Source organism: Gopherus evgoodei, chromosome 15 (genome assembly GCF_007399415.2).
Source record: "Gopherus evgoodei ecotype Sinaloan lineage chromosome 15, rGopEvg1_v1.p, whole genome shotgun sequence".
Classification (NCBI taxonomy): Eukaryota; Metazoa; Chordata; order Testudines; family Testudinidae; genus Gopherus; species Gopherus evgoodei.
Window position 1 is genome coordinate 22339568 of NC_044336.1, and position 23612 is coordinate 22363179.

Below are 23612 nucleotides of genomic sequence, written 5' to 3' on the forward strand. Positions count from 1 at the left end.
TGCTCTTCTCTTTCGTTACACAAAGGTTACTGATATGGGAACAAATTTAGACATGGTATAGGTGGGCTTAATGGAATTACATCTGCATTCATCATATCTGAATTCAGCTCTTGTTACAGTTAAACGTAGCCTTGTACATATCCAGAACAGGCTCTACTCAGCTTCAGAAACCAATTAAACTTGATAAATTCCATTATACTGAAACATTTAAAGTAGAAGTTTCCTATAATTTTTCTGAGCGTGTTCTGGACAGCGCCTGTCATTTTTTGGCACCCTCCTGACAGTAACTAATCTGTGCTTCTCTTCTTACATCCTTAATACCAACTTGATCAATATTAAATACCAGCTGCACAGAGAAACCACGCTCACAAAGAGGAGCAATAATGCACACTTCTGCGCACTAATATGTACCCTACTTAGCAAGCTCCTCCATGGAAATGAGCTGTCAATGAGTATGAGCACTGACAACTAAGGAATACAGCCCTCAACCAATATTATGGGACTTCTGGAATCTTGCTTATTCTAGTACAGTGGGTGCCATTAATAAATGAGCATTTACTGCATTTCCTTATTTAATGTTACTGTAATATTTACCATATTCCCTATGTACAGAATGGGAAATTTAATGAGTAGGATAGTTGTGATAACTACTGCAATAAAACTCTTTAAAATTATTTAATTGCACACATTAATAGCATTAATAGCAACGTATGTATAGCCAGCATTTAAAAAAAGAATCGAGCCTAAAGTCACATTCTTAAGTTTGTATATTAGACAGCTAAACAAGTCATATATCTTTGTTCACCTAGTTAAACAAGTCCATGTATATAGATGATCATTTTATCATACTTTTTGTTAATAACAATAAGAACAATGATACAAAACAGGAAACCAAAGAGATTTAAGGAAACAAAATATACACTAGGTTTGAAACACCTTGTTCTTCATGCTTAAAACAGCTGCTCACCATTTCTGTTAACTTTCCTAAAATGTGCAATTCGACAGCTAGTGACATCAGAAAGTGTTGCTTGTGGTTGTATTAGTACTACATTCTATTCCAAAATAATAACCCCTGCCAAAAATGAAGACTTGTGACTTAGTTGTACAGTTGACAACCACAAGATACAAACTCAAGAGCAAGCAAGATTCATTGGTTTTGGCCAGTTGAGGCTAAATATTTATGTTGTTGAAAAGTACAGCACCATGCAAATAACATTTCCTATCACAAAAATAAGTACTGTAGCAGCACTGTCTGCACTTGGAGGTACTGCTTTGAATTCTACTCTCTGGGTGTCATGCAGGAAGCTCTGTTGCTGGTTTCTCATAAGACTACACATGTGCGAGAAAGGGATTTTAGAAGGGTACGAAAAGACATAACATGTCTCCTTGGGTCATTTCAATCACAAAAATGTTCCAAAGAAATCATTCATCTTGAATGACAGTCTATTCAATAAGTTCATCTGGATTTGAGAGATGGTAACAGGAAATTACAGAGTCATTTCTGTGCTTGACACCTTTCCCACGCTGCTCTGAACTTTCCCTTCTTCAGAGTACTAGGTGCTCAGAAAGTATCTTTTGTGAGGAATATCTGTCCATTATAGACAGAGGGAATTCCAATAGTTGAGATTTAGAAAAGCTGTTTTTGTCCATTATAAACTGATAGGACCCTCTAACCAAGAAAAATTATGAGGTGAGCATGCTGTACTTTGTTGGATGCAAATTTTACTTTTAAATATGTCAGCAGTATCAGACTTTCTGGGTGTGAGGCGTCTACTCAATCTGCTAATAATAAAAAATCTAGAGAGCTGAGTGAGCATAAATGCAGCTGTGTGTGACTCTTGTGGAACATTTGTGACAATATTTTAGCATACTTGGGGAATGTCATTAAAGCAGTTTGGCTATAACACACACTTCAGTGTTAGCAGACAATGGGTACTGAGAGATGCCAAATCCAAGCTGTACAGTGATCCTGCAGTCCAGGGGAATCATTCTAGCAAAAGGTTCAAGGCTGGCTCTCAGAGAATTAAGAGTTGCATAGCTTCACATCACAGTTGAGTAATCTTCAGTCTCAAGTCAGATTAAACTCTTAAAAAACAATGCTGCATTTTATTTATTATTTACGACAGGATGGCTGGAAAAGGGATATCAGGCCAGATTAGAACCAAATTTTTAGTTGTGTTAGCTAACTCTCTCTAAAGCTACTACTAAAGCTACTCTGAAACCTAAGGGGATGTCTACATTACGGGATTATTCCGATTTTACAGAAACCGTTTTTTAAAAACAGATTGTATAAAGTCGAGTGCACGCGGTCACACTAAGCACATTAATTCGGCAGTGTGCGTCCATGTACCGAGGCTGGCGTCAATTTCCGGAGCATTGCACTGTGGGTAGTTATCCTGTAGCTATCCCATAGTTCCCGCAGTTTCCCCAGCCCATTGGAATTCTGGGTTGAGATCCCAATGCATGATGGTGCAAAAACAGTGTCGCAGGTGATTCTGGGTAAATGTCGTCACTCAATCCTTCCTCCGTGAAAGCAAAGGCAAACAATCATTTCGTGCCCTTTTTCCCCTAGTTTGCCCTGGCAGACGCCATAGCATGGCAAATATGGAGCCTGTTTTGTCTTTTGTCACTGTCACCATAGGTATACTGGATGCTGCTGACAGAGGCAGTACTGCAGTGCTACACAGCAGCATTCATTTGCCTTTGCAAGGTAGCAGAGATGGTTACCATCCTTATTGCACTGTCTGTCATTGTAAATTGGCAATGAGATGATGGTTATCAGTCATTTTGCACCATTTGCAATTGGCAATGATGGTTATCAATCCTTTTGTACTGTCTGCTGCTGTCATGGGTGCTCCTGGCTGGCCTCGCTGAGGTCAGCCGGGGGCGCATGGACAAAAATGGGAATGACTCCCCGGATCATTCCCTTCTTTATGTTTTATCTAAAAATAGAGTCAGTCCTGCCTAGAATATGGGGCAAGTGTACTAGAGAACCAGAGACAGCCGCTCCGTGTCAGAGCCCCAGAGATCCCGCAGAAATGATGAGCTGCATGCCATTCTAGGGGGTGCCCCTGCAACAACCCCACCCTTTGCTTACTTCCTCCCCCAACCCTCCAGGGAGTACAGAATCTTTTCTTTAGACATGAAAGGGGGGGGGGCTGATGGAGCTCAGCCTCCAGCTGCTATGATGAGGATGGTTACCAAGCCTTTTGTACCATCTGCCAGGAATGACCAGGAGTCATTCCCATTTTTACCCAGGCGCCCCCGGCCGACCTCACCGAGGTCAGCCCGGAGCACTCACGGGATGATAAGGACGGTTTTCCACCATTTTGCACCGTCTGCCATCAGGAAAGGAAGGGGAGGGGATGCTGCTGTTCAGCGCTGCAGCACCGCGACTACCAGCAGCATGCAATAGACATCCGGTGCCGCTGAAAAAAGGTGAGAAATGATTTTTTTTCCCTTTTCTTTCACGGGAGTGGGGGAAGGGGGAGTATGGACGAGATATACCCTGAACCACCACGGACAATGTTTCTGACCCTTCAGGAACTGCGAGCTCAGACAAGAATGCAAATGCTTTTCGGAGACTGTGGGGACTGTGGGATAGCTGGAGTCCTCAGTTCCCCCCCTCTCCTTCCATGAGCGTCCATTTGATTCTTTGGCTTTCCGTTACGCTTGTCACGCAGCACTGTGCTGAGTCCCTGCTGTGGCCTCTGTCTATCATAGCCTGGAGATTTTTTCAAATGCTTTGTCATTTCGTCTTCTGTAACAGAGCTCTGATAGAACAGATTTGTCTCCCCATACAGTGATCAGATCCAGTATCTCCTGTACGGTCCATGCTGGAGCTCTTTTTGGATTTGGGACTGCATCGCCACCCGTGCTGATCAGAGCTCCACGCTGGGCAAACAGGCCTGTAAACCTGGCCAGTGCATCTGAGTTCAGATTGCTTTCCACAGAGGTCACAATGGTGCACTGTGGGATATCGCCCGGAGGCCAATATCGTCGAATTGCGGCCACACTAACCCTAATCTGACATGGCAATATCGATTTCAGCGCTACTCCCCTTGTCGGGAAGGAGTACAGAAATCGGTTTAAAGAGCCCTTTATATTGATATAAAGGGCTTCGTTGTGTGGATGGGTGCAGGGTTAATTCAGCTTAACGCTGCTACATTCGGTTTAAACGTGTAGTGTAGACCAGACCTCAATCTCTCTCTCTCTCTCTCTCTCTCTCACACTCACACACACACAGTTGCAATGAACATTATTTTTAAAATTAAAATGTAAACAACACGAACACATATTTCCCTTAGTGCTTACAACCCAAACATTGTGGGACTCTTGTTAATACAGGAGAACAGGAAAACCAACCTAAGAAATATTGAGAGAAATACCAAATGTAAACAAGGAGATTAAACAGTGAAAAGAAAAAGCAGCATTTAAGATTCTTTCATTTTAATAACGTGAAGCGTTGTCTGTAATGTAAGAAAGATTAGACTTCAGGCTACACTGATATTTATCTGGACAGTTTCCTTACGAACATGATTAGCTTTGTGACACTTATGTAGCATCCTTTATCCTGAGGACTGCAAAGGGCTTTAGAAAAGATGTTGTGAAATGCAGCCACTTCTGGGACTGGGAGTGTCACTACTTCAGATAAAGGGCAATGCAAAGAGGAAGGAGGAAAAGAGCAACGTTTGGCTAAGGACACTAGGACAAACTTTTCCTTTTAGGAAAAATGACATGGGATTTTTCTTATTTCCACATACAGGATCCTCAGTCAAAATATCCCACCAATACTGTAGTTGTACAGAATTTAATTTCTCTGCATATGAAGAATGGACCCTTGTGTACAGGAACTACAGTATTCTACAGTAATGAATGGCAAACACTGCATCTCGAGATAACAGTCTGGGTGACTGATATAAAATAATGTAGTGTTTCTTTTTTATAAGGAAGATCCAACTTGACCCCAATAGGATTTGAACTGTGGCAGGAAGGTTATGTAATTTCAATCCTGAGCTATAGACATTTATGCCGTTCCCCTGCTATGTTGCAATGGCCTTGGATTTATTGTGATAAATAAAATGTCTTTTCATTTTCTCAATGATTTTATCTTTAAAGAAAAAAAATGAAGTCAGCTACGGTACTACATATGCAGTTCCAAAGGACACTCTGAACTATTTAAACTCTGCACTATTTAAATGCACTAAAATTTTCATCCAAGTGAAGGAGAAATAGACATCTAAAATTCACATTTTGGAAGAGCTGCAGAAATGAGGTGCACCAGGGAATGGTATTGAGTCAGGAAAAAGTCAACACAAACTTTTCTTTGCTAATTCTCTGCAGTCACATCAATGCTCTCCCCCCAAAACCCATTAAAATAGTCTACAATCAATCAGAGATGACCTTAAACCACAAAGCTTGGACCTGGATCAGAATTACCTCACCATTCACTGGTGTTTAGACTGGAGATTTTTGTTCAGGCTGCTTTCTATCTAAATTCTAAAAAGACTCCTGTGAATCCACTGTTGTTTTCAGTGATGCCGTAGCCCTGTTGGTTCTAGGATAGTAGAGAAATAAGGTGGATGAGATAGTATCTTTTACTGGACCAATTTCTGTTGGTGAAAGAGACAAGCTTTTGAGCCACACAGCTCCGTGTAAATTGATCCAATAAAAGACACTATCTCACCCCCTTGTCCCTCCTGTTAATTCCTCCAGTTCTTCCTATCGGGTCAAACACACGGGGCCCAGTGCTGTAGTATGCTTCCTGCAAAGTGCTGTGTACTGTCAGCTCCCATTTGGCATCAATTAGAGCTGAGACAGCCTGGCACCTTGCACGATCTGACTCTCAGTGTAGACAATTTAAGAGGTGGGAAAGGCTCACACTACCACCCTGTTTGTAGCTTCTGCTTTGAATTTGTCTGCAACGGATTCTGAAATCTTCTCCGACCACAAAATAAACATGTACTGCAGAAAGAGTTGACACTCTTGCAGCCCTGGCCTTTGGCAGAGGCCAAGTGAGGATGCAGACAATCATCCATGTTATCTGCCTAAAAACCAGGCTGGACAGTGTTTGTATTTGAAAAAGCCCAGTGGTATAAACTCAGTCAAACTCCACAAACTTTGGTTATTTAACGCACTCTGTTGACAAAGGACTCCATGATATAGCAACAACTTGCTTACCCCTTTGCAGATAAAAACAGCTTCTTTGGACAGCGATTTAGGATAGGAAACATTATGCTCCATTATGGACTGGAAGAGTTCATCTTCATCCTCCCCGTCAAATGGAGGCTGTTCAAGGGAATGAAAGGAGGTAAAATTATATGGTGTTAATTTTAATTCCCTCTAAATGTTATTTATTTACTGAAAAGCAGATACATTATTGAGGAGTTTTACATTTACAATGTACTCAACAATGCTGGTTATCTAAGGGTTTGTTTATCTGTAATTAGATCTTTTTAATGTTACCTTGCTGTAGCCATCCTAAATCAATCTAATCAGTACTTGTTTTAGGCCATTACTTTCAGTGACTTTGATCTAAAGTGTCATGTAGTTCCAATGATGCTCCCATTTGATTTATGGGTAAATAGTGTCTCTGTGAGGGGAATATGGTGTAACAAGTATGGGCTACATTTGTGTTTAAAATATGGTGTGAGGATGAAGAAAGTCAGCACAAGATCCATGGGAACTGCTTAAGTCCCACATAAACCCTGAACTAACAGTTTAAGTGGGACTTAAGTTTTGCATAGGCCTTCTAGCAGCCCTTTGCACAGGGGTGAATCACCCAGAAAGAACACTCCAAAAAAGAAAGCACCACTAAAGTACACAGGGACAAGCGCTCATGCAAATAGATAAATGTTTCCAGATTGCTGGGCCTAATCTTATGTTTTTGAAGACATATTCAAGGCAACTATCATAATTAAAACAAATGTTGATGCATTTATCTGCAAATAAATCTACATCTTCCAAGAAGCCCTGGAGGAATTACTTATTACTTACTGTAAGCACAGAAAATCCTAAAAAGATAATGCTCTATAAATGACTTAAGACTCAGCAAATACACAAGCATATCAGACTTCCTCAAGAATACGGAAACAAGAAGCTGGGATCTCCCAACATTATCCAACACAGCTGGACTCTACATTTCCAAATTCTCCAATTTATTTCTGAATATTATCAGTCATTTTCGTGGGTGTTTACATACAAACCCAAAATTGTAGATAAACCCACAGAACTCATCTATAGAACATCAGATGTTTCAGTACAGTTAAATATCTTAAGATTCTCACACATCTTTTTTCTGTCATAAAATACAAAAATGTTGAGGCAACAGAACAATCTGCAAGTAACTGGAGATGACCACAGACCAGACGCATGGTGATCTTGGTAAGAATTGGAAAGGAAAAAGAATACAGGAACAGCACACACTGTTCTGTTGTTACACAAGAAGTCAAGAAATCTACTGGGACTTAGCCTGGGAAGGAACAACAGAGGCTGGTCACATACTGTAAATACAGAAATTCTGTGGTAGCTTCAGCTCACTCTCTCAGGAGAATCACTTACATAAATCTTCCCCTCATCAAGGGAATACCAGAGCTCTTTAGAGTTGGTTTGTTACCTTCAACTGAACTTTGCAGTACAGGACCTGTTTTTTCAGTTGTGTAATTTGGTGACTAGAACCCCAACACATGTGTAGAGAAAGGGCTCTGTAATCAACTGTGGTTTGAGCAGCAAGCCCTGGGCTTTGATCCCATGCACACAATACAAAAATATTGTCAGGATTCTGTGCCTTAACTTCCAGGAAGAGTATCTAAAAACTCTGCTATTATGCTTCCAGGGGCTCTCTCCCAGTTGCACAATACTACTTCCATTTATTATGCACTGCCTTGTAAAGTTCCTCTCATTAGATTTTGAAGAATAGTAGCAATATAACTCTTACCTGACCAGCTAGCATCTCGTATAACAGCACACCGTAGGCCCACCAATCTACTGATTTTCCATAGGGCTGATAAGCAATAATCTTTGAAATAATGAAAATAAAAATACCTGTGTTAAATAAGGTCAGTGGTGAATCAAATAAACATCGACTTATGGAGACAAATACATGCCACTGAAAAGCATACTGAACCCAATCCTGTCATCCTTAATAAAGCCAAAATCCCACTTGAATTTATGCATCTTACAGCACAGGATCCAGATCCATGTGTTAGAATTGTAGGGCCAGATTTACAAAGGTATTTAGGCACCAAAATATGCAAATTGGCACCTAGAAGGATTTACCAAAGCACCTAAAGCAGGTTAGATGCCTAACTCCCATTAAAGCCAATGGAAGTTAAGTGCCTTTGAAAATCTCACTAGGTGCCTATCTGCTTCTTTAGGCGTCTAGATACCTTTGTAAATCTGGCCCTTCGAAGATTCAGGATGCACTTTTGAAAATAATGAAGCAGCCAGAGTAATGTTACACAGGAGACCAGCATGATTTCATCAAGCCATTCATATTAAAGAAGCAAATCATCTTTTTCACTTTATTCACAGGGTATCAACAATTCAGAGTTTAATTTCATTACTCTGTAATATTTACATTTTGTCCCTCTCTAAAAACAGGCAAAAATCCCCCAAATATGAGCAAGACCTCTGAAAAATCTCAGCTTTGTTTTACAATGCTACACAATTCTCATGCTCTTCGTCTGCAATCAGGAAACCAGTTATGCCAACGGGAAAGAGGTTTATGATATTCGGACTAATGACAATTTCCAAGTATTTTGCACCCAGGGTTTATTTTAAAGGTGCATTGGACCATACAGTCAGTTACAGTCTCAGCTCTAAATGCCATTTCAGTTTAACATAATTTGTTTGTATCTTTATTGTTATTGATTTCTAGTCATTCTGAAGAGATTACCTGTCCCATTTTTTTCCAGTAAAGGGAATGTTCTGAAACATTCTTGGATATTTTTCCTAGAATACAGGTCTCTCCTATTTAGTTTGGGGGCAAGTCTAGTTGACCCTGAAACCATAATTCATCTATTTCAGAGGAATAATCAGACAATGAGATATTGTCCTTTCACCATTAAACATTCCTTAATTTAGTCTCCTTTTCCTGCTTCCATGTGTTTTTCATTCTCTGTGAAACAAATTGCTAAGACTAGTGCAGATCACACACCCTAGGTTCTCAGCAGTCTGGTAAAGGAATTAAACCAGCTACCTGTAAAGAAAACATTTAATTATCAGTTCAGCAAAACAGCGCTATGTAGCCACTATACAAAGACTACAGAACCTATCTGAAAATTATGGTCTTCACTAGGGTAATAAGAGGACATGATCTGGAAGTTAGCAGTCTCTCTCTCAGAAAAGAAACTCAAAATAAGTCACTCTCTGAAATACATTACTCATGAGTTAGCAGCTGAAATGAGTAGCTAAGAACAGTGTTTGTATCTTAACTTTACTGTAGAAAACTCATTTTCAGAATACAGTGTAATTTTTCTCAGTGGTAACTGCTATTAATATCAACCTCTAATTAAACTAACAATCTAGAAAAAAATGGAGAAGAATTTTGAAGAGCTCCTTTTAAATTGTGGGGAAACATTTAAATCACTGGATTTAGGCTCTGAAAACGTCTAGTGGTCAGAGCAGGGGACTGGGAATCAAGATTCCTGGATTCTATTCCCTCACTTTGTATAATCGACCATATGTCATTTGTGTTTTCTGTACCTACCTCCTTTTCTATAGCTAGGCATAATGAAGTTACTGCTGGTACAATGCTTTAAGATTTCTAGATGAAAGGGGCTACAAAAAAGCAGACATAATTTTACAATTCTTTTGCAATTATCACATATACTGGGCCTTACAACATACATTTGGGGCCCACCTTCTCCCTGTTATAGTGGTTGACAGAATTTGATTACTTTCAATGTATTTTCTACTCACCAGTATGTTCTCAGGGGGTCTATTTAAAATCAATATTGCTACTTCAAAGAGCAAACACTTTCAAAATTTCAACCAGAAAAACAGACTGGCCTTTATACATAAAACATGTAAAAAATACCTCACTGTACTGGAAAAATCCCAGCCCTATCAGACAGTGTTTTTATCCACGGAGTAATGGCTATATTTTTTAAAAAAGTCGTTAAAATGGAAGGACAGAATTTTTTTTACAATTAGTATGTTTCTCTGCAAGGCGCCTAATGTAGAGATATTTTGTAAACTGAAATTTGAGAATGAAAAAATATCAGATCTATGCCATAGAGGAGGCAAAATCCTTCAAAAATGTCTATCCCGTGGGTTCTTTACCTGGGGGTCACAAATAGGTCCGGGAAAGTCACAACAAACTTCCCTTTCTCCATGGCCAGATGGCGTGGGGTGGGAAAGAACAGAACATTTTTGCTATTTTAACATTGGGTCGCGGTATGGAAAAGGTCAAGAAACACTTGTCTGCTGATTCTGACTGTTCATTTACCCTGGGCAATGGATAGCTAAGTGTCCACATCCTTGAATATGATCTTCCAAAAACAAATCTAGCTTTAGAACAGGAGAGTCTCAAAGAAAGTCAGACACAATCAATGTGAAATATCATAGTCCCTCCTTACCATAAAATACTGTTAGGGACTCATAAGAGAAAAACTGTTTTTGTTCTGGTCTTGTCAGAGAAGCAGGAATACTGATTAGATATTGCATGTCAGTAAATTTGAGCCTAGGACACTGAAGAAACTATGCAGTATCCCCTCACTCCAGGAATGCTGAAAGAGTCAATAAGATGCAGGTACGATCAAGGGTGGGATTTATAAAGGCACTTCAGGGCAGGTCTTCACTACCCGCCGGATTGGCGGGTAGTGATCGATCTATCGGGGTCAATTTATCACATCTAGTGTAGGCACGATAAAATCAATCCCCGATCGCGCTCCCCGTCGACTCCGGAAGTCCAGCTCACAAGAGGCAGAAGCAGAGTCGATGGGGGAGCGGCAGCGGTCAACTTGCCGCCGTCCTCATGGCCAGGTAAGTCGACCTAAGATACGCTGACTTCAGCTACGCTATTTGTGTAGCTGAAGTTGCATATCTTAGGTCGACCCCCCACCCCCGCTAGTGTAGACCTGGGCTAAGGGAGACAAATTCCATTGAAAGGGACTTAGTTGCTCTTTGAAAATCCCACTCGAAGTGCTTATTAAACCCTCTCTCATTTAACCCTGGAATGTGGTGTCCCAATTGGTTTTATCCTGAGAAATATGGTTTCACGTTTAACATGAGAACTAATTTCTTGAACCTGCGGAATATTCTAGTGTGTATCTATCTATCTATCTCACAGCTCAAATGGCACAGTGAACATAAAAGGGTAATGATGTTTTCCCCTCAAATGAGGAAATAAACCTATGGATGCCATGATGATGTAGAACAGGTTGAATGATGCATTTGTTGCACTTTCTGGACCCCTCAAAAGATTTTAAAACAATAACAACAAAACTCGACCCCCCAATGAAGTATGTCCCATGTGAATTACTAGCTAAATTCTAATATAGGTTTATTGATATGGTAAAATAGAAATGCAAAAGAGTAACCTGCCATGTTAATTTGCTAACCTGCCAATCACTCACAGAGAAACTGGCAGCTTGGTTCACACACAGCAAATTAAAGCTGTTCAAAGCATTAATTGGGAAAGTAATGGGAAAAAATCTGGACTTCAAAGAAGAGCAATAATTTGTGGGGGCTGGGAAGGAGTGCAGTTATTTTGGTTCAGGTTGTGCAAGACATGTAGGGAAGATTCTCAGTTTTTTGCTTTTACAGTCATATAAATGTCAAACTGTCAATACTCACTTCAAGGGAATTTTAAAAAAAAAACAACAAAAGCCAGCAAAAGCTATTAAATGTGGCAGGTGTCACTTCCTCCCTGAGTAATGAGGTAGCCCTGGCAGAAAGTGGTAATTCTTAATAAAGGATAAAAACAGAAATTTGGCAAGCTCTGACCCCATGTTCAGAGATGGAGGCTAATCTGTTGAATCCAACAGTAAACAAATCGTGCCAATCTGTTTCCTCATCAAGATGTGGCTCATGGAATTTGGAGAGAGAGAAGAGAAGCAGATTCAAAACATTTTCTCAATGGGGAGGAGGGTGTGGTGCGTTGGGAGCAGGGTAGGTTCCTATCCATTGTTTCCCCCATCACCTTTTATTGTAACTCTGACCATTAACAACACTAATGTATTTGTAAATCAAATAGGATTTTATAAAAAGCTGAGTGTAGACAGAACGCATCATTATTATTTGGGTACGGTGGTGCCCTGAAGAACCCAATTAGTAACTGTACCCCATTGCCCTGGACACTGTGCGCATACTAGGGTGACCAGATAGTGTGAAAAATTTGGACTGTGGTGGGGGTAATAGGCACTTACATAAGAAAAAGCCGCATATATCAGGACTATCCCTATAAAATCGGGACATTTGGTCACCCTAGTGCACACACAATAAAAGGACAGGTCCTTACCCTTAAGAGAGAAAAGTCCTAAAGGAAAGCATATTTCCCTCAAGGGCTGAAACTCTTCAGCACTGGATGTAATCTGGTGAGTGTGAATCGACTGCTGTTAACTGCAAACGGCACAGGGTCAGTACTGAAATGCTACTGTTTTGTGCATGGGCTTGTTTCCTGCTTCGCTGTAGAATCATGAACACTTAAAATTAATTAGTTCAATGTTTCAAGTAACTCACTCCTTCACTAAATTCTTGTCATTAAAATGGTTGTGTAATGTGAGTCCATTGCCATATTCAGTCTCAGGACTGGCTGCTTTCCCGTGGTAGGTGAAAAGATCCCTACACAGCAAGTGAATTCTGGGATCCTTTTGCATACAAAGTGAAATATAAATACAAACGAGTCAGTAAGATGACTACTACTGCTATAATAAATTCGGCTTTTAAACGGAATATGTATCCCTGCCACAAGCAACAGTCAAAGCCCACTTTTCCAGCACTCAAAATAGTTATCAGCCTGCTATACCCCTGGCAGGTACAAGTTTGGGTTTTTTGGGGTTTTTTTTAACATTAAAAAACCCATTGTTTTGGGGTTCTCTCAGAATCAACCTTTAGGAAACCCTTTCTTATTAATACTGGTTTTGACATCCATCTCCCTCAGTCTCCGGTGACCAGCCAAGGAGATACTGCTGCATTAGTCAATTTCAAGGTTATTAGACCAATACAGCCATAAATATTTATATTTCAGCTCAGCCCAATAATGAAAATTCCATACAGGATAATCAGTTTACTCCTGCCTGACAGAATTGGCTGCATCAAGCTTACAATTATTTTAACCTTTGCACAGTTCTCAAATCTTGAACCTACATGTTTGAAAATACCTCCTTTGTCCAATGTGCACTATGTATGAGTTAAAAAAAGTATGCAAATTTCCTAAGACAAATAAAGGAAACCCATTATTTTACTGCACTGCATTATAATAATTGGAGATATACACCTATATCCTAGAACTGGAAGGGACCTCGAAACGTCATTGAGTCCAGCCCCCTGCCTTCACTAGCAGGACCAAGTACTGATTTTTGCCCCAGGTCCCTAAGTGGCCCCCTCAAGGATTGAACTCACAACTCTGGGTTTAGCAGGCCAATGCTCAAACCACTGAGCTATCCCTTCCCATTCTTGACCTGGGAATCATGACGATTTCTTCATATGGATTAAAGTGAAAATGCACTATTCAACTGTACATTGACCATGTTTTCTCTGACTTTAGCTGGCACAAGACTATCACCCATAGCTATAGCACTATCTTTTTTGTATTCTTTGCTATATTGGCTTCATTCGCATTTTGATGGGGAAAGGTGAAATGCTGACCTGGGTTATTCTGATCTCCTGATGCACGTAACAGCAATTTATGAAAACACAAGATTTGTTAACATTTCACATAGGTACAGACTACTAACTGTGAGAAGAAAAAAACAAGTCTCACTTGCAATTTCAGGAAAGTGGCAAAATTCACATTATACAATAATGAATATTTTTCCCCACATACAAATTGTATGTGCTTTAACAAACATTAAATTATAGCTGGAAATGCTCCAATCAGAGATGCATTTTAACTAGTGTTCAGTAAAATAGGCAGCCTTTTGGATCAGGAAGAAATTCCTTTACCCTGAGCCATAGATCTAATAACGAAGATGTGGATTGTGGCTCCAGAGTTATGGCTGTGTTGAGATTTGCAGAGAAAACAGGATTTAAATCAGTGCTCTTGAATTTAGGCTCCATGCTTAATACACAAACAACAGATCCTAATACTCAGCTCTTCAAATCACTTAATGACCACAGTCCCTCATTTCTCATTTTGTCTTATACCTAAGTTAACTATTGAAAATATAACTATATCTCTCGGTATCACATCTTCATTTTGCACAGGCTGGAATTAAGTCTGGAGTTTCAGCACTTGGTTGTGAGTATGCCGAGCAGCTGCATGCTGGAGGTGAGATGGTTATGTTTTTGAGCTGAGCAGTCTAAGTATGTGTGGATATTAGAATGTTTAATTGGTAAAACTTAAATTGTAGTTCTGGATATTCATATTGCTGGAAATTTCCTTGATTTTTTAGTAATTGTCTTGATGCACCTGAGTTACCTTGCTTGTAATAACTTAATTAGGATTTTTGGGTGGATATGGGCAAAGTAAACTCTTCTCATTATAAACCCTGACTACAAATATCTGACTAAAATATGCATTGAATAAGTAGGACAGATATTACTTTTGGGTACCCCTGACAATAGTAATGGGAAATTTTTGGGAAAACTTTAGATTTGTTAACTGCAGCAAAGTTCTGAATTTGCAGTTTAATAGGAGGAGCTTTCTCAAATCCAAAGGTGATAGCTCAATTTTGTACCAGGTGACAGGATATACATTATCCAGAATACAGTGCAGAAGCTTTGCAGGAAAGCTGGTGAACCACTGCAGGAATTCATTAATCTCTTGTTGAAAAATCAAGACACTCGTGATTTCCTGAAAATAGTGCAACTGCTTGTTAATATATTTTATAGCACCTGTGAGAACCCATGGTGAGATGCGTTAATGAAGCTGTATTTGCTCCCAATAACAATCTCATTAACATCTGTCAGGATTGTATGACTTCAAAATTAAATGGCACAAAGCTTTTTATATGCATGCATGCTACAACTTTAATGAAACTGAATTGACAGTTCAAGCCGGTATTATGGCTTCCTTAGCAGTTTGTTATTATGAGCATAAATTTGAATTTCAATCTGATAAACAAACCATGCTTCAGGTTTCTCATGAGCTAGATATTCTCTAAATAAAATCTTATTAATGGTCTTTTTTATTCATTCACAAAAGTATCACATCTTCCTGCAGAAGCAAGGACAGTTCTAGGCATAAAACAGCCATTTTGTAGCTGTCATATATTCACTGGGCGAAATGTTCACAAAACCCTTTTGAGAGGTCGTATGCTACTTCCAATGTTAAATGTTTACCTCTGGTGCAATGTAGTCTGGAGTGCCGCAGAATGTCCTCGTTGTTACTTCATCTGTCATATGTTCTTTGCACATCCCAAAATCTGCAATCTTTATGTGTCCTTCTGAATCCAGCATCACATTATCTAATTTCAGATCTCTATGAAGAATCATCATTTAATATTAATAGTTATACCAACTATGCCACCAAAAATGTTGTCTTACATCAGTTTCATTACTGAATATGATGTGTTTTTATATGTGTGTGTGTGTATATACACCGCTACCTTGATATAACGCCACCAGATATAACACGAATTTGGATATAATGTGGTAAAGCAGCGCTCCGGAGAGGCAGGGGTCCGCACTCTGGTGGATCAAAGCAAGTTCATTATAATACGATTTCACCTAGAATGCAGTAAGATTTTTTGGCTCCCAAGGACAGCATTATGTCGAGGTAGAGAGAGAGAGAGGTGTGTGTGTGCGTGCGTGTGTGTGTGTACGTACAGTGGATGGAGGGGGATCTTTCAGATGATGCCTTAGAAACAGGAAGTTTTTTGTGTTCTGTGTGGATATTAAGGATTCCATGGCATCTTTCATAAATGTAGGGGTTTGTTCGAGAGTTCATTAGCCAGATCATCCCCCTTGGGTATGCTGCTCCACAGAAGTGGCTGCATTTCATCATGTAGTATACAGTTTGTGAAGCATTTTGGCTGGAAGATGAATGAAATGAAACAATACAGCCAAGCAGTATGTCTCGGGGAAGAATAGGAGGAGAGGCCAAGGGGGGCTTGACGGGAGTAGTATAAAAATGGATAGTAAGATGAAGTTTTTTCACAAAGACCAAAAAGTCACATTACAGATTAAGCAACAACACATAAATGCTGCACTGCAAAAGGAATGTTATGTGACAAATGGGAGGAGAGATATGCATGGGATACTCTCTATTAAGGTGTTGGCTACACTATGAAAAAGTTTGAGGTTCACTGCTGTAAGTCAGCCTTCTAAACTAATAATGAACAAGTAACTACTTAATTAAAGATCAGCATTCAACAAAATGAAAACTGAATTGTTCCTCAAATTAAAATCAGAAGGTAGAATTTCTCATCAGGCCAATGTTTTTTCCTTTGCTGTCTGACCAATATTGTCTGATGCCCTTGAGTCAAAGCTTTCAGTCTGTACTATTCGCAGGATCCCAATATGCATTAAAGTACTATGCCCTTCTTGATTCAGCTGCCTTTTACATTTGTCTTTGCATATTAAAATCGCCGTTCATAAAATATATGGCAGGCTAACAACACTAAATTCCTAATTGGCAGTGTTCTTATGTTCAGTGTTTTATTTCTGCAGAAATGTATGGACACTGAATTATTATAGGGTCACACAAGGTACTCCTAGAGCATTATAACTCAACTACACTGATGCTGTAGACTATATATAACAAATACAGGCATGCACTCTCTCTCTCTCTCTCACACACACACACACACACACACTTTTACATAAAAACATGTTTTAGGACACATGAATGTATGCAACGCATAAGATATAACAAACATTTTGGACTCAAGTGTTTTCAACTGAATGCTGCAGAGTGCAGATGTCAACGTGTCTAAGATACGCAGTCACCCTTAGTTAAAGGAACATCACCGACAAAACCATGAAGTTTAATTATTAACACCAAATTGACTTTAAATTGATTTTAAAATACTGTCAATAGCCGAACACATCTGTCTCTGCAGGGTTTTAATAGAAACGACTTGTGTCTGCTAGTACTCACCTATAAACAATTCCTCTTTTATGGAGAAAGAATAGCCCAATTGAAATCTCAGCTGCGTAAAACCTGTAAGAACAGAATTTCAGATTTCTTATCTTCCATGTATGATTTTCCTCTGCAGAAATATATTTGACACTCACCACACCAAAGAATTAAAGCAAAGGAGTAAGAGAAGCTATTGCATTCATGTATATATAAAGGAGTAAAGATAACATCCTGCATCAACTTGATTTTCATAGTCATTCATGAAGTGTTTGATAATATTTTGACAAGACAGGGTAAAAAAATTGGGCATTTCTTCCTAAATTAAGAAGAACAGTGCAATTATTACATGGTAGTTATGTGGTAAGTAACGTGACTAGATAGGTCATTCTTCTCAATGCCTGATCATATCAGACCATTTATGATTCATAATGCTGATTTATTTACATTGAGATTCATACATCATTAAAATAATTTATAAAAATATTGTTCCTTTATACAAAAGGTAATAGATTAATTACTTCAAGCTAATTGAACTGACTGCCATATACAATACAATTGCCAAAAGTAGTTTAAGTATATACAATATTGATGAGCTTTTGAAGCCAGAATTACTGCAGACGTGTGCCAGTTACATGCGAGAAGGCCAATAAAAACTAAGATTGATTATTAAGTTTAATAAAAAGGAGAAGGAAGCATAGCTCTTAAAATTCTGGTTCAGAATTGTTTTTAGTCTCTTTGGAATGTTTGCCAACACAAACCTTGGGGCAGGCCATCAGATGGTGTACAATGTCATAGCTCCACAGAAGTATGGAGCAGTGGCAATATATACAAGTGGGAAATCAATGCAGCTATGCACATTTACACCAGCTGAGGATCTGACCCATGAGATGACTGGTTTTTATTTAGTACTTAGTCAGGTCATGCTTACATTTTTGTCTTTTATGTGTCGTATATTTAAAATTAAGGATTTTTTTTAATGACTCTTACTTGATAATTTTAACCATACTGAGTAAGTTTCAACTTAACAGCTGCTTTTCTGTGTTTTTAAAAACAGGACAGGTCACACTTTATATTAAGGTTTAATGGATAAACTGTTTATAAAATGCTAATAAATGATTAATAGACATTAAAAGCACGTTACAAACTTGAGTAGTACATCAGAAAGTGAAACAGATGTTTAGCAACCTATTGATCTGTTGGACATCATTACAATATATAACAATTGATTAACTATTTATTAAAACATCTATTAATGTATTAATTCTTTTAAAACTATCTATAAATTGAACCTTAATATAAAGTGTGACCACAGTATCTATCACTAGATATGCATAAAATTAAGCTTAATTATATAGTAAATGCTGAATCTGTTTCTTGTGTGTCTCACAGTGCTCATTTTGTGTGAATTGTTAATAGCCATATTGTACTCCTCTTTACTTGCTGAAAAACTTGTCACCATTGATTTTTAATTTTTTTTTCTTCAAGATTAAGCTATCTCCTGCAATATGTGCTATGTTTAGACCAGCAGGCCAACATAGCTTCCATTATACTGGATAAAAAGATGACAGTCCCAATTTCTATATAATATTGTACATACTGGACAAATCTGACACCTCTGCTGCAGTGTAAAATTAATAATGACTTTATTTAAATCAACAAACACTCACACTGCCTGTGGCTCCTTAAATTTTCCTACTTGCTGAATGTGATACATGAGGTCACCACCATTCACATACTCCATAACAAAGTACAGACGATCCTAGAACATAGTATTAAAAAGGTCAACACATTAGGCATAAGGAGTGATGTATCGCCCAGTAGGATGTATTATTAAGAAGGTACACTCATTAGACATAGACAGTGATGTATTTTCCAGTAGAGGCCACTACTATGAAGATTCTAATACAAAACAATCTTAAGAATGAGCCTATATATTCTGCACATTATGGCAAAAACAATTTTATAGATCAGGAAACAGAAACAGAATGACTTATAGATGTTGCAAGAGTCAGTGCCAAGCTGGAAATCCATTCTGCCTTGCCAATTTTAGTGATGCAGGTTTATTTCTTATTACTCGTATTACAGCAGTACCCATAATGTTACAAGTACTGTTCATACGGACAGAAGACATAGCTAAGCCCAAGAGCTCATGTTTTTTAAGACAACAAAAAACTCCGTAGATGGTTGGAAATTCTTGCCTTGTGAAGATGGGCATTTCCAAACCTATGTTGTAAGGCATGGAAGATGAAAGTGCACCTGATTTTAAAAGAAGGCAACAAGAAAACTATGAACATGATTTTAGAAAACTGTGTTCATGAGTCTTGATATTGAATTTGCCAACTCCAAATCACTTTTGTCCTAAACACCCTATTTCAGCAAAAGGCAGATTTAGGGCATTTTGGAGGGAGAATTTTCTCGTGGTGTTAAAATGGCTTTGGCCAAAATGTCCAAACCTGGGTGTCTGACATTAGACATCTAGGGTAACATTTTCAAATCACCTAAGAGACTCAGAGTATTCAGTTCAGATTGGTAGCTGAATGTGTCACCATTGGATGGTGAAAAGATTATGCAAATTGAGACTTCATTCTTGCAAAGACTTATGCTTGTAGGTAAAATTACACACTCATTGCACACGTGCTTAAATCTTTGCGGTTTTGGGGCTTGACTTTAGATGTCTTTATCTAAGTAGACAAATGTCCATGCCACAAAAAACAGCACTACATTTAGAATTATTTGGCTACCACTGACCTTTCCCTGTGAACTAAAACATGTTCTGATGGGACCATCTTCTGACATGTACTATCATTTTCTGGTCCTAAGATCACCAACACAAATTCCATAGGTGAACCTTTTTGTATATTACATGCTACTGTTGGTATCATAGCCTTAGGGGAAGTAAAAAGCACTCACCTATTCTTTGCTCACCAACTACCATCCTAGCTTCAGCCTCCTTATCTTAGGGGTAACCAGGGAACCAAATTAACTATGTCAGTATATTAATTAATAAATAATTATCTCATTAGATTACAGGGGCATTAAGGCCCCAATAAAGCAGAGAACTTAAGCACATGCTTAACTTGAATAATATGAAAAGTCCCACTGACATAACCAAGTTCTTACATACAGAAAGAGAAATGCTCTATATAACTAGTTGCTGTAAAATACTTCTGAAGATCTATTTATTACTATTATTCTAAAGATTTATTATTTTTATGGATTTTCCTGATTTCACACGGTATTTATTTCTTTACATTTTTCTGTGTAAAGCACCCATGAGATCTGCAAGTTGAAGATGATAAATGTTGCTGAAATAACAAAATATATTAGAGTGTTATCTTAGCAGAAGATTAAACTGAAAGAAGTGGAGGAACAGGAAAGGACAGATATCACGTACAACTGTTTGGAAGCAAGAATGCAGCTGTGTTAGGAAAGGTGGCTTATCCTGCAGTGCTAGGACTCGTTTTTCAACCATGGTACATTCCACATCATCATCCTGAATCACCACATCTTTTTTCAATATTTTGATTGCATACAGCTCCTCCGTCCCCTTCCTGTCTGCCAACATCACCTGCACAAAGAGAAATGACAGGCTGAAAATCTCCCTCGCTGGCAGAGGATGGAGGGGACTCTCAAGTCCTGAGAAAGATGTAAATGGCAGACCAGATTCCCATTTTACCAGCACTTACTGACTTGGCCTGAAGCTCTAAACATATCATGATTACTCACTGATTACAAGGAGCTGCATTATCACTTCAAAAATAGTGCTCCCCAGATAATCATGGGCTCCTCAACTAGTGGCCAAAAAAATCACAGACCCCACTTGAATTCCTCCTTAAAATGCACGTTTATTATAAAACTACTTCTTAAAACAGCCAGAAAAACAGCAGCATCTTTAGAGGGTTAACAGTTTTCCCTGCATTTCTCACTCCTGACATTTCCCAAGTACTCATTTCTACATGACAACAACTTCCACAAATGGCATTGTGACCTACGTAACAGCTCTATCATCATCACCACAACCAAAGATGAGCCTGAATCTCCTTGAACTTTGGGGAAGGTCAGATCTGGATTCTTCAGCCCAGCTCTGTATGGAAAACCTGGAATTACCTAACATTATTTAAAATTTAAGAACTCAATTTTTTTTTTAAAACATGCAACTTAAGGCATTCAAGTTTTGCAACTCAATGCCCATATGAACGCCTAAGAGAATAAACTAAGCATCTCCGGACTTAAGTGGCATGTCCACACTTAAGAGACAGATATAGAATTTGAATGTCTATTATACCACCCAGGCTTGAAAATTAGCCCAACAATGTGGAACATCAAAACAGCTGATGGTCCAATTTTGTACATTTCATATACCGGAAAACAAATATTCCTCGCCAGATCACCTTTTTGCAGTTAATCATCAGTACAAAAATAATCTTTTTCGTACATATAAAAATCTTCTGCTGTACTGGTAGGTCTTCACTGCAGGTTATTAGATGCAAGAATAATCAAGACAACTGTACTTGTATACTATGGAGAGACGAGGTCTAAAAACTGAATCCCTAAAATCTGCAGCAAATGCATACAATGGCATTTTCCTGCTCTTCGTTTAATAGATTCATAGATTTTACATCTGGAAGGGTTCAATTAATCTGTATTTCTGCACAGCACAGGCCACAGATTTTTACTCAGTAATTCCTATATCTATCCTACAACTTATGGTTGAAATAGACAAGCATCTCTTTTAGAAAAAAAAGACAGCCAGTCTTAATTTAAATATTACAAATAATGGAGAATTTACCACATCTTGGGGTAATCTGTTTCAGTGGTTACTTACTCTCATTTAAAAAATCTGCATTTTATAAACGACAGCTCATAGGAGGACAACTGCAGTTCATTTCTATTATTAAAAATAAGGCAGGTGGAAATGACTTTCAAGTTTCTTACTTTTCCAAAGCTCCCCTTCCCAAGCACCATGAGAAAGTTGAAATCTGTCAGCTTCACACTATCCAGGTTGTTGGATGGTATATTGGAAATCCTGTCTTCTATGGGAGTAATGACTTTGTTACCAGCTGGTCCAAGTCTGGCTTTCTAAAGAAATAAAAAATATTGAAGTGAGAAGCGTAACCTGCTTACCCAGTAAAATGAAAGATCAGAAGAATGATGTTCAGTTGTAGATGACTAATTTGAAGCAGCACTATCAGGAGAAAGGCTGCATAACAAAAGTTGCACAGACACAAATTCAAAGACTCATTTCAACAACATTTTTGTCATTATTAAGTGAAACAAAGTGGTAAACTTTGTAAGTGCCTAATCAGATAAAAGCAGATACACTTATCTGGTTAACAGAAGAAAATCAACGCAAAAAACAAGCAAAAATCACTATTTTTATGCCATAAGCAGGCAAATCAGTGATTTGCGTTTGCAAATATAAAAGGTGCTCTTTATAAATGTCATACTGTAATGTTACTTGTGTCGAGAAACTGTTTATATACATTCTCTTTTAAAATGTTATACTCAAGTTCACTCTTCGTAGCAGACTAACGTATGATTTTTGTTTTTAAATATAAAAGGTGCTCTTTAAAAATGTCATACTATAATGTTACTAGTGTACCTTAGGATATAAGAGAAACTGTTTATATACATTCTCTTTTAAAATGTCATAAGCAAGTTCACTCTTCATAGCAAGAGTTAGTCTGTGACATGCATTATGAAAAATAACCTCCACTTTCAAAAACCAACATATTATGACAACCAGTGTTGATGAGTACGGCCACTTTTGAATTGGCATTACAATCAACTTTGATTTTCAATCAAGTGTTGATGGGGGCGGGGCGGAAGGGGGAAATGCTACATAAAAAAAAGTTTATCTTGTCGAGATAGTGTAGTTCATATTTTGCAGAAGGTTGCAATAGTCTGAGTGACTAAATCAAATGAGATACTGTAAATCACATATGTAAGCTGCATTTCAAACGTCACAAAGTTAGGAAAAAATTAAGCCTCAGCAAATGTTAATTCAGAGCTATAACAGCTCAATGACCCCCTTTGCTTAAAACGTATCCTACACATCAGCAGTGAAGCCAAGAGGGTTTAAGGTTGGCATTATACACAGATTTTAGTGTTCTTTCTAAACTATATGAAGACCCATTGTGCTGGACTGTGTAAATAATCCTAACTGCTCATACTCTGCTTTCTCTCTCAAAGCACTTTACAAACATAGTAGCTACTCCTAATGCCATATCTGGAACGTACAGTAATTATGTATTATCACCATTTCACAGATAAGGGAACCAACACACAGAGAAGTTAAGTCACTTGTCCAAAATCAACCAGTAAGCCATGGCTAAAGCCTGGGTTTGAATTCACCCTGTGTGCTCCCCCTAGAAATTTGAAGATACACCCTCCCCCTTTATTTTAGGCATTTCACTTAACAGAA

The 23612-nt window shown here is 38.4% G+C and overlaps 1 protein-coding gene across 5 annotated transcripts in view; it reads right to left on the bottom strand.

Annotated features, from left to right (window-relative positions):
* The window catches only part of PRKCA (protein kinase C alpha), a 311156-nt gene that overhangs the window by 15790 nt on the left and 271754 nt on the right, over positions 1–23612 (bottom strand). For all 5 annotated transcript variants that reach the window (XM_030534523.1, XM_030534521.1, XM_030534525.1 and 2 more), the window contains 7 exons: positions 22124–22267; positions 20583–20756; positions 18856–18947; positions 17207–17269; positions 15448–15586; positions 7937–8017; positions 6181–6288 (listed from right to left, as the gene is read on the bottom strand). In XM_030534523.1, coding sequence (XP_030390383.1) covers positions 6181–6288; positions 7937–8017; positions 15448–15586; positions 17207–17269; positions 18856–18947; positions 20583–20756; positions 22124–22267 — 801 coding nt within the window. The remainder of the gene's footprint in view (positions 1–6180; positions 6289–7936; positions 8018–15447; positions 15587–17206; positions 17270–18855; positions 18948–20582; positions 20757–22123; positions 22268–23612) is intronic.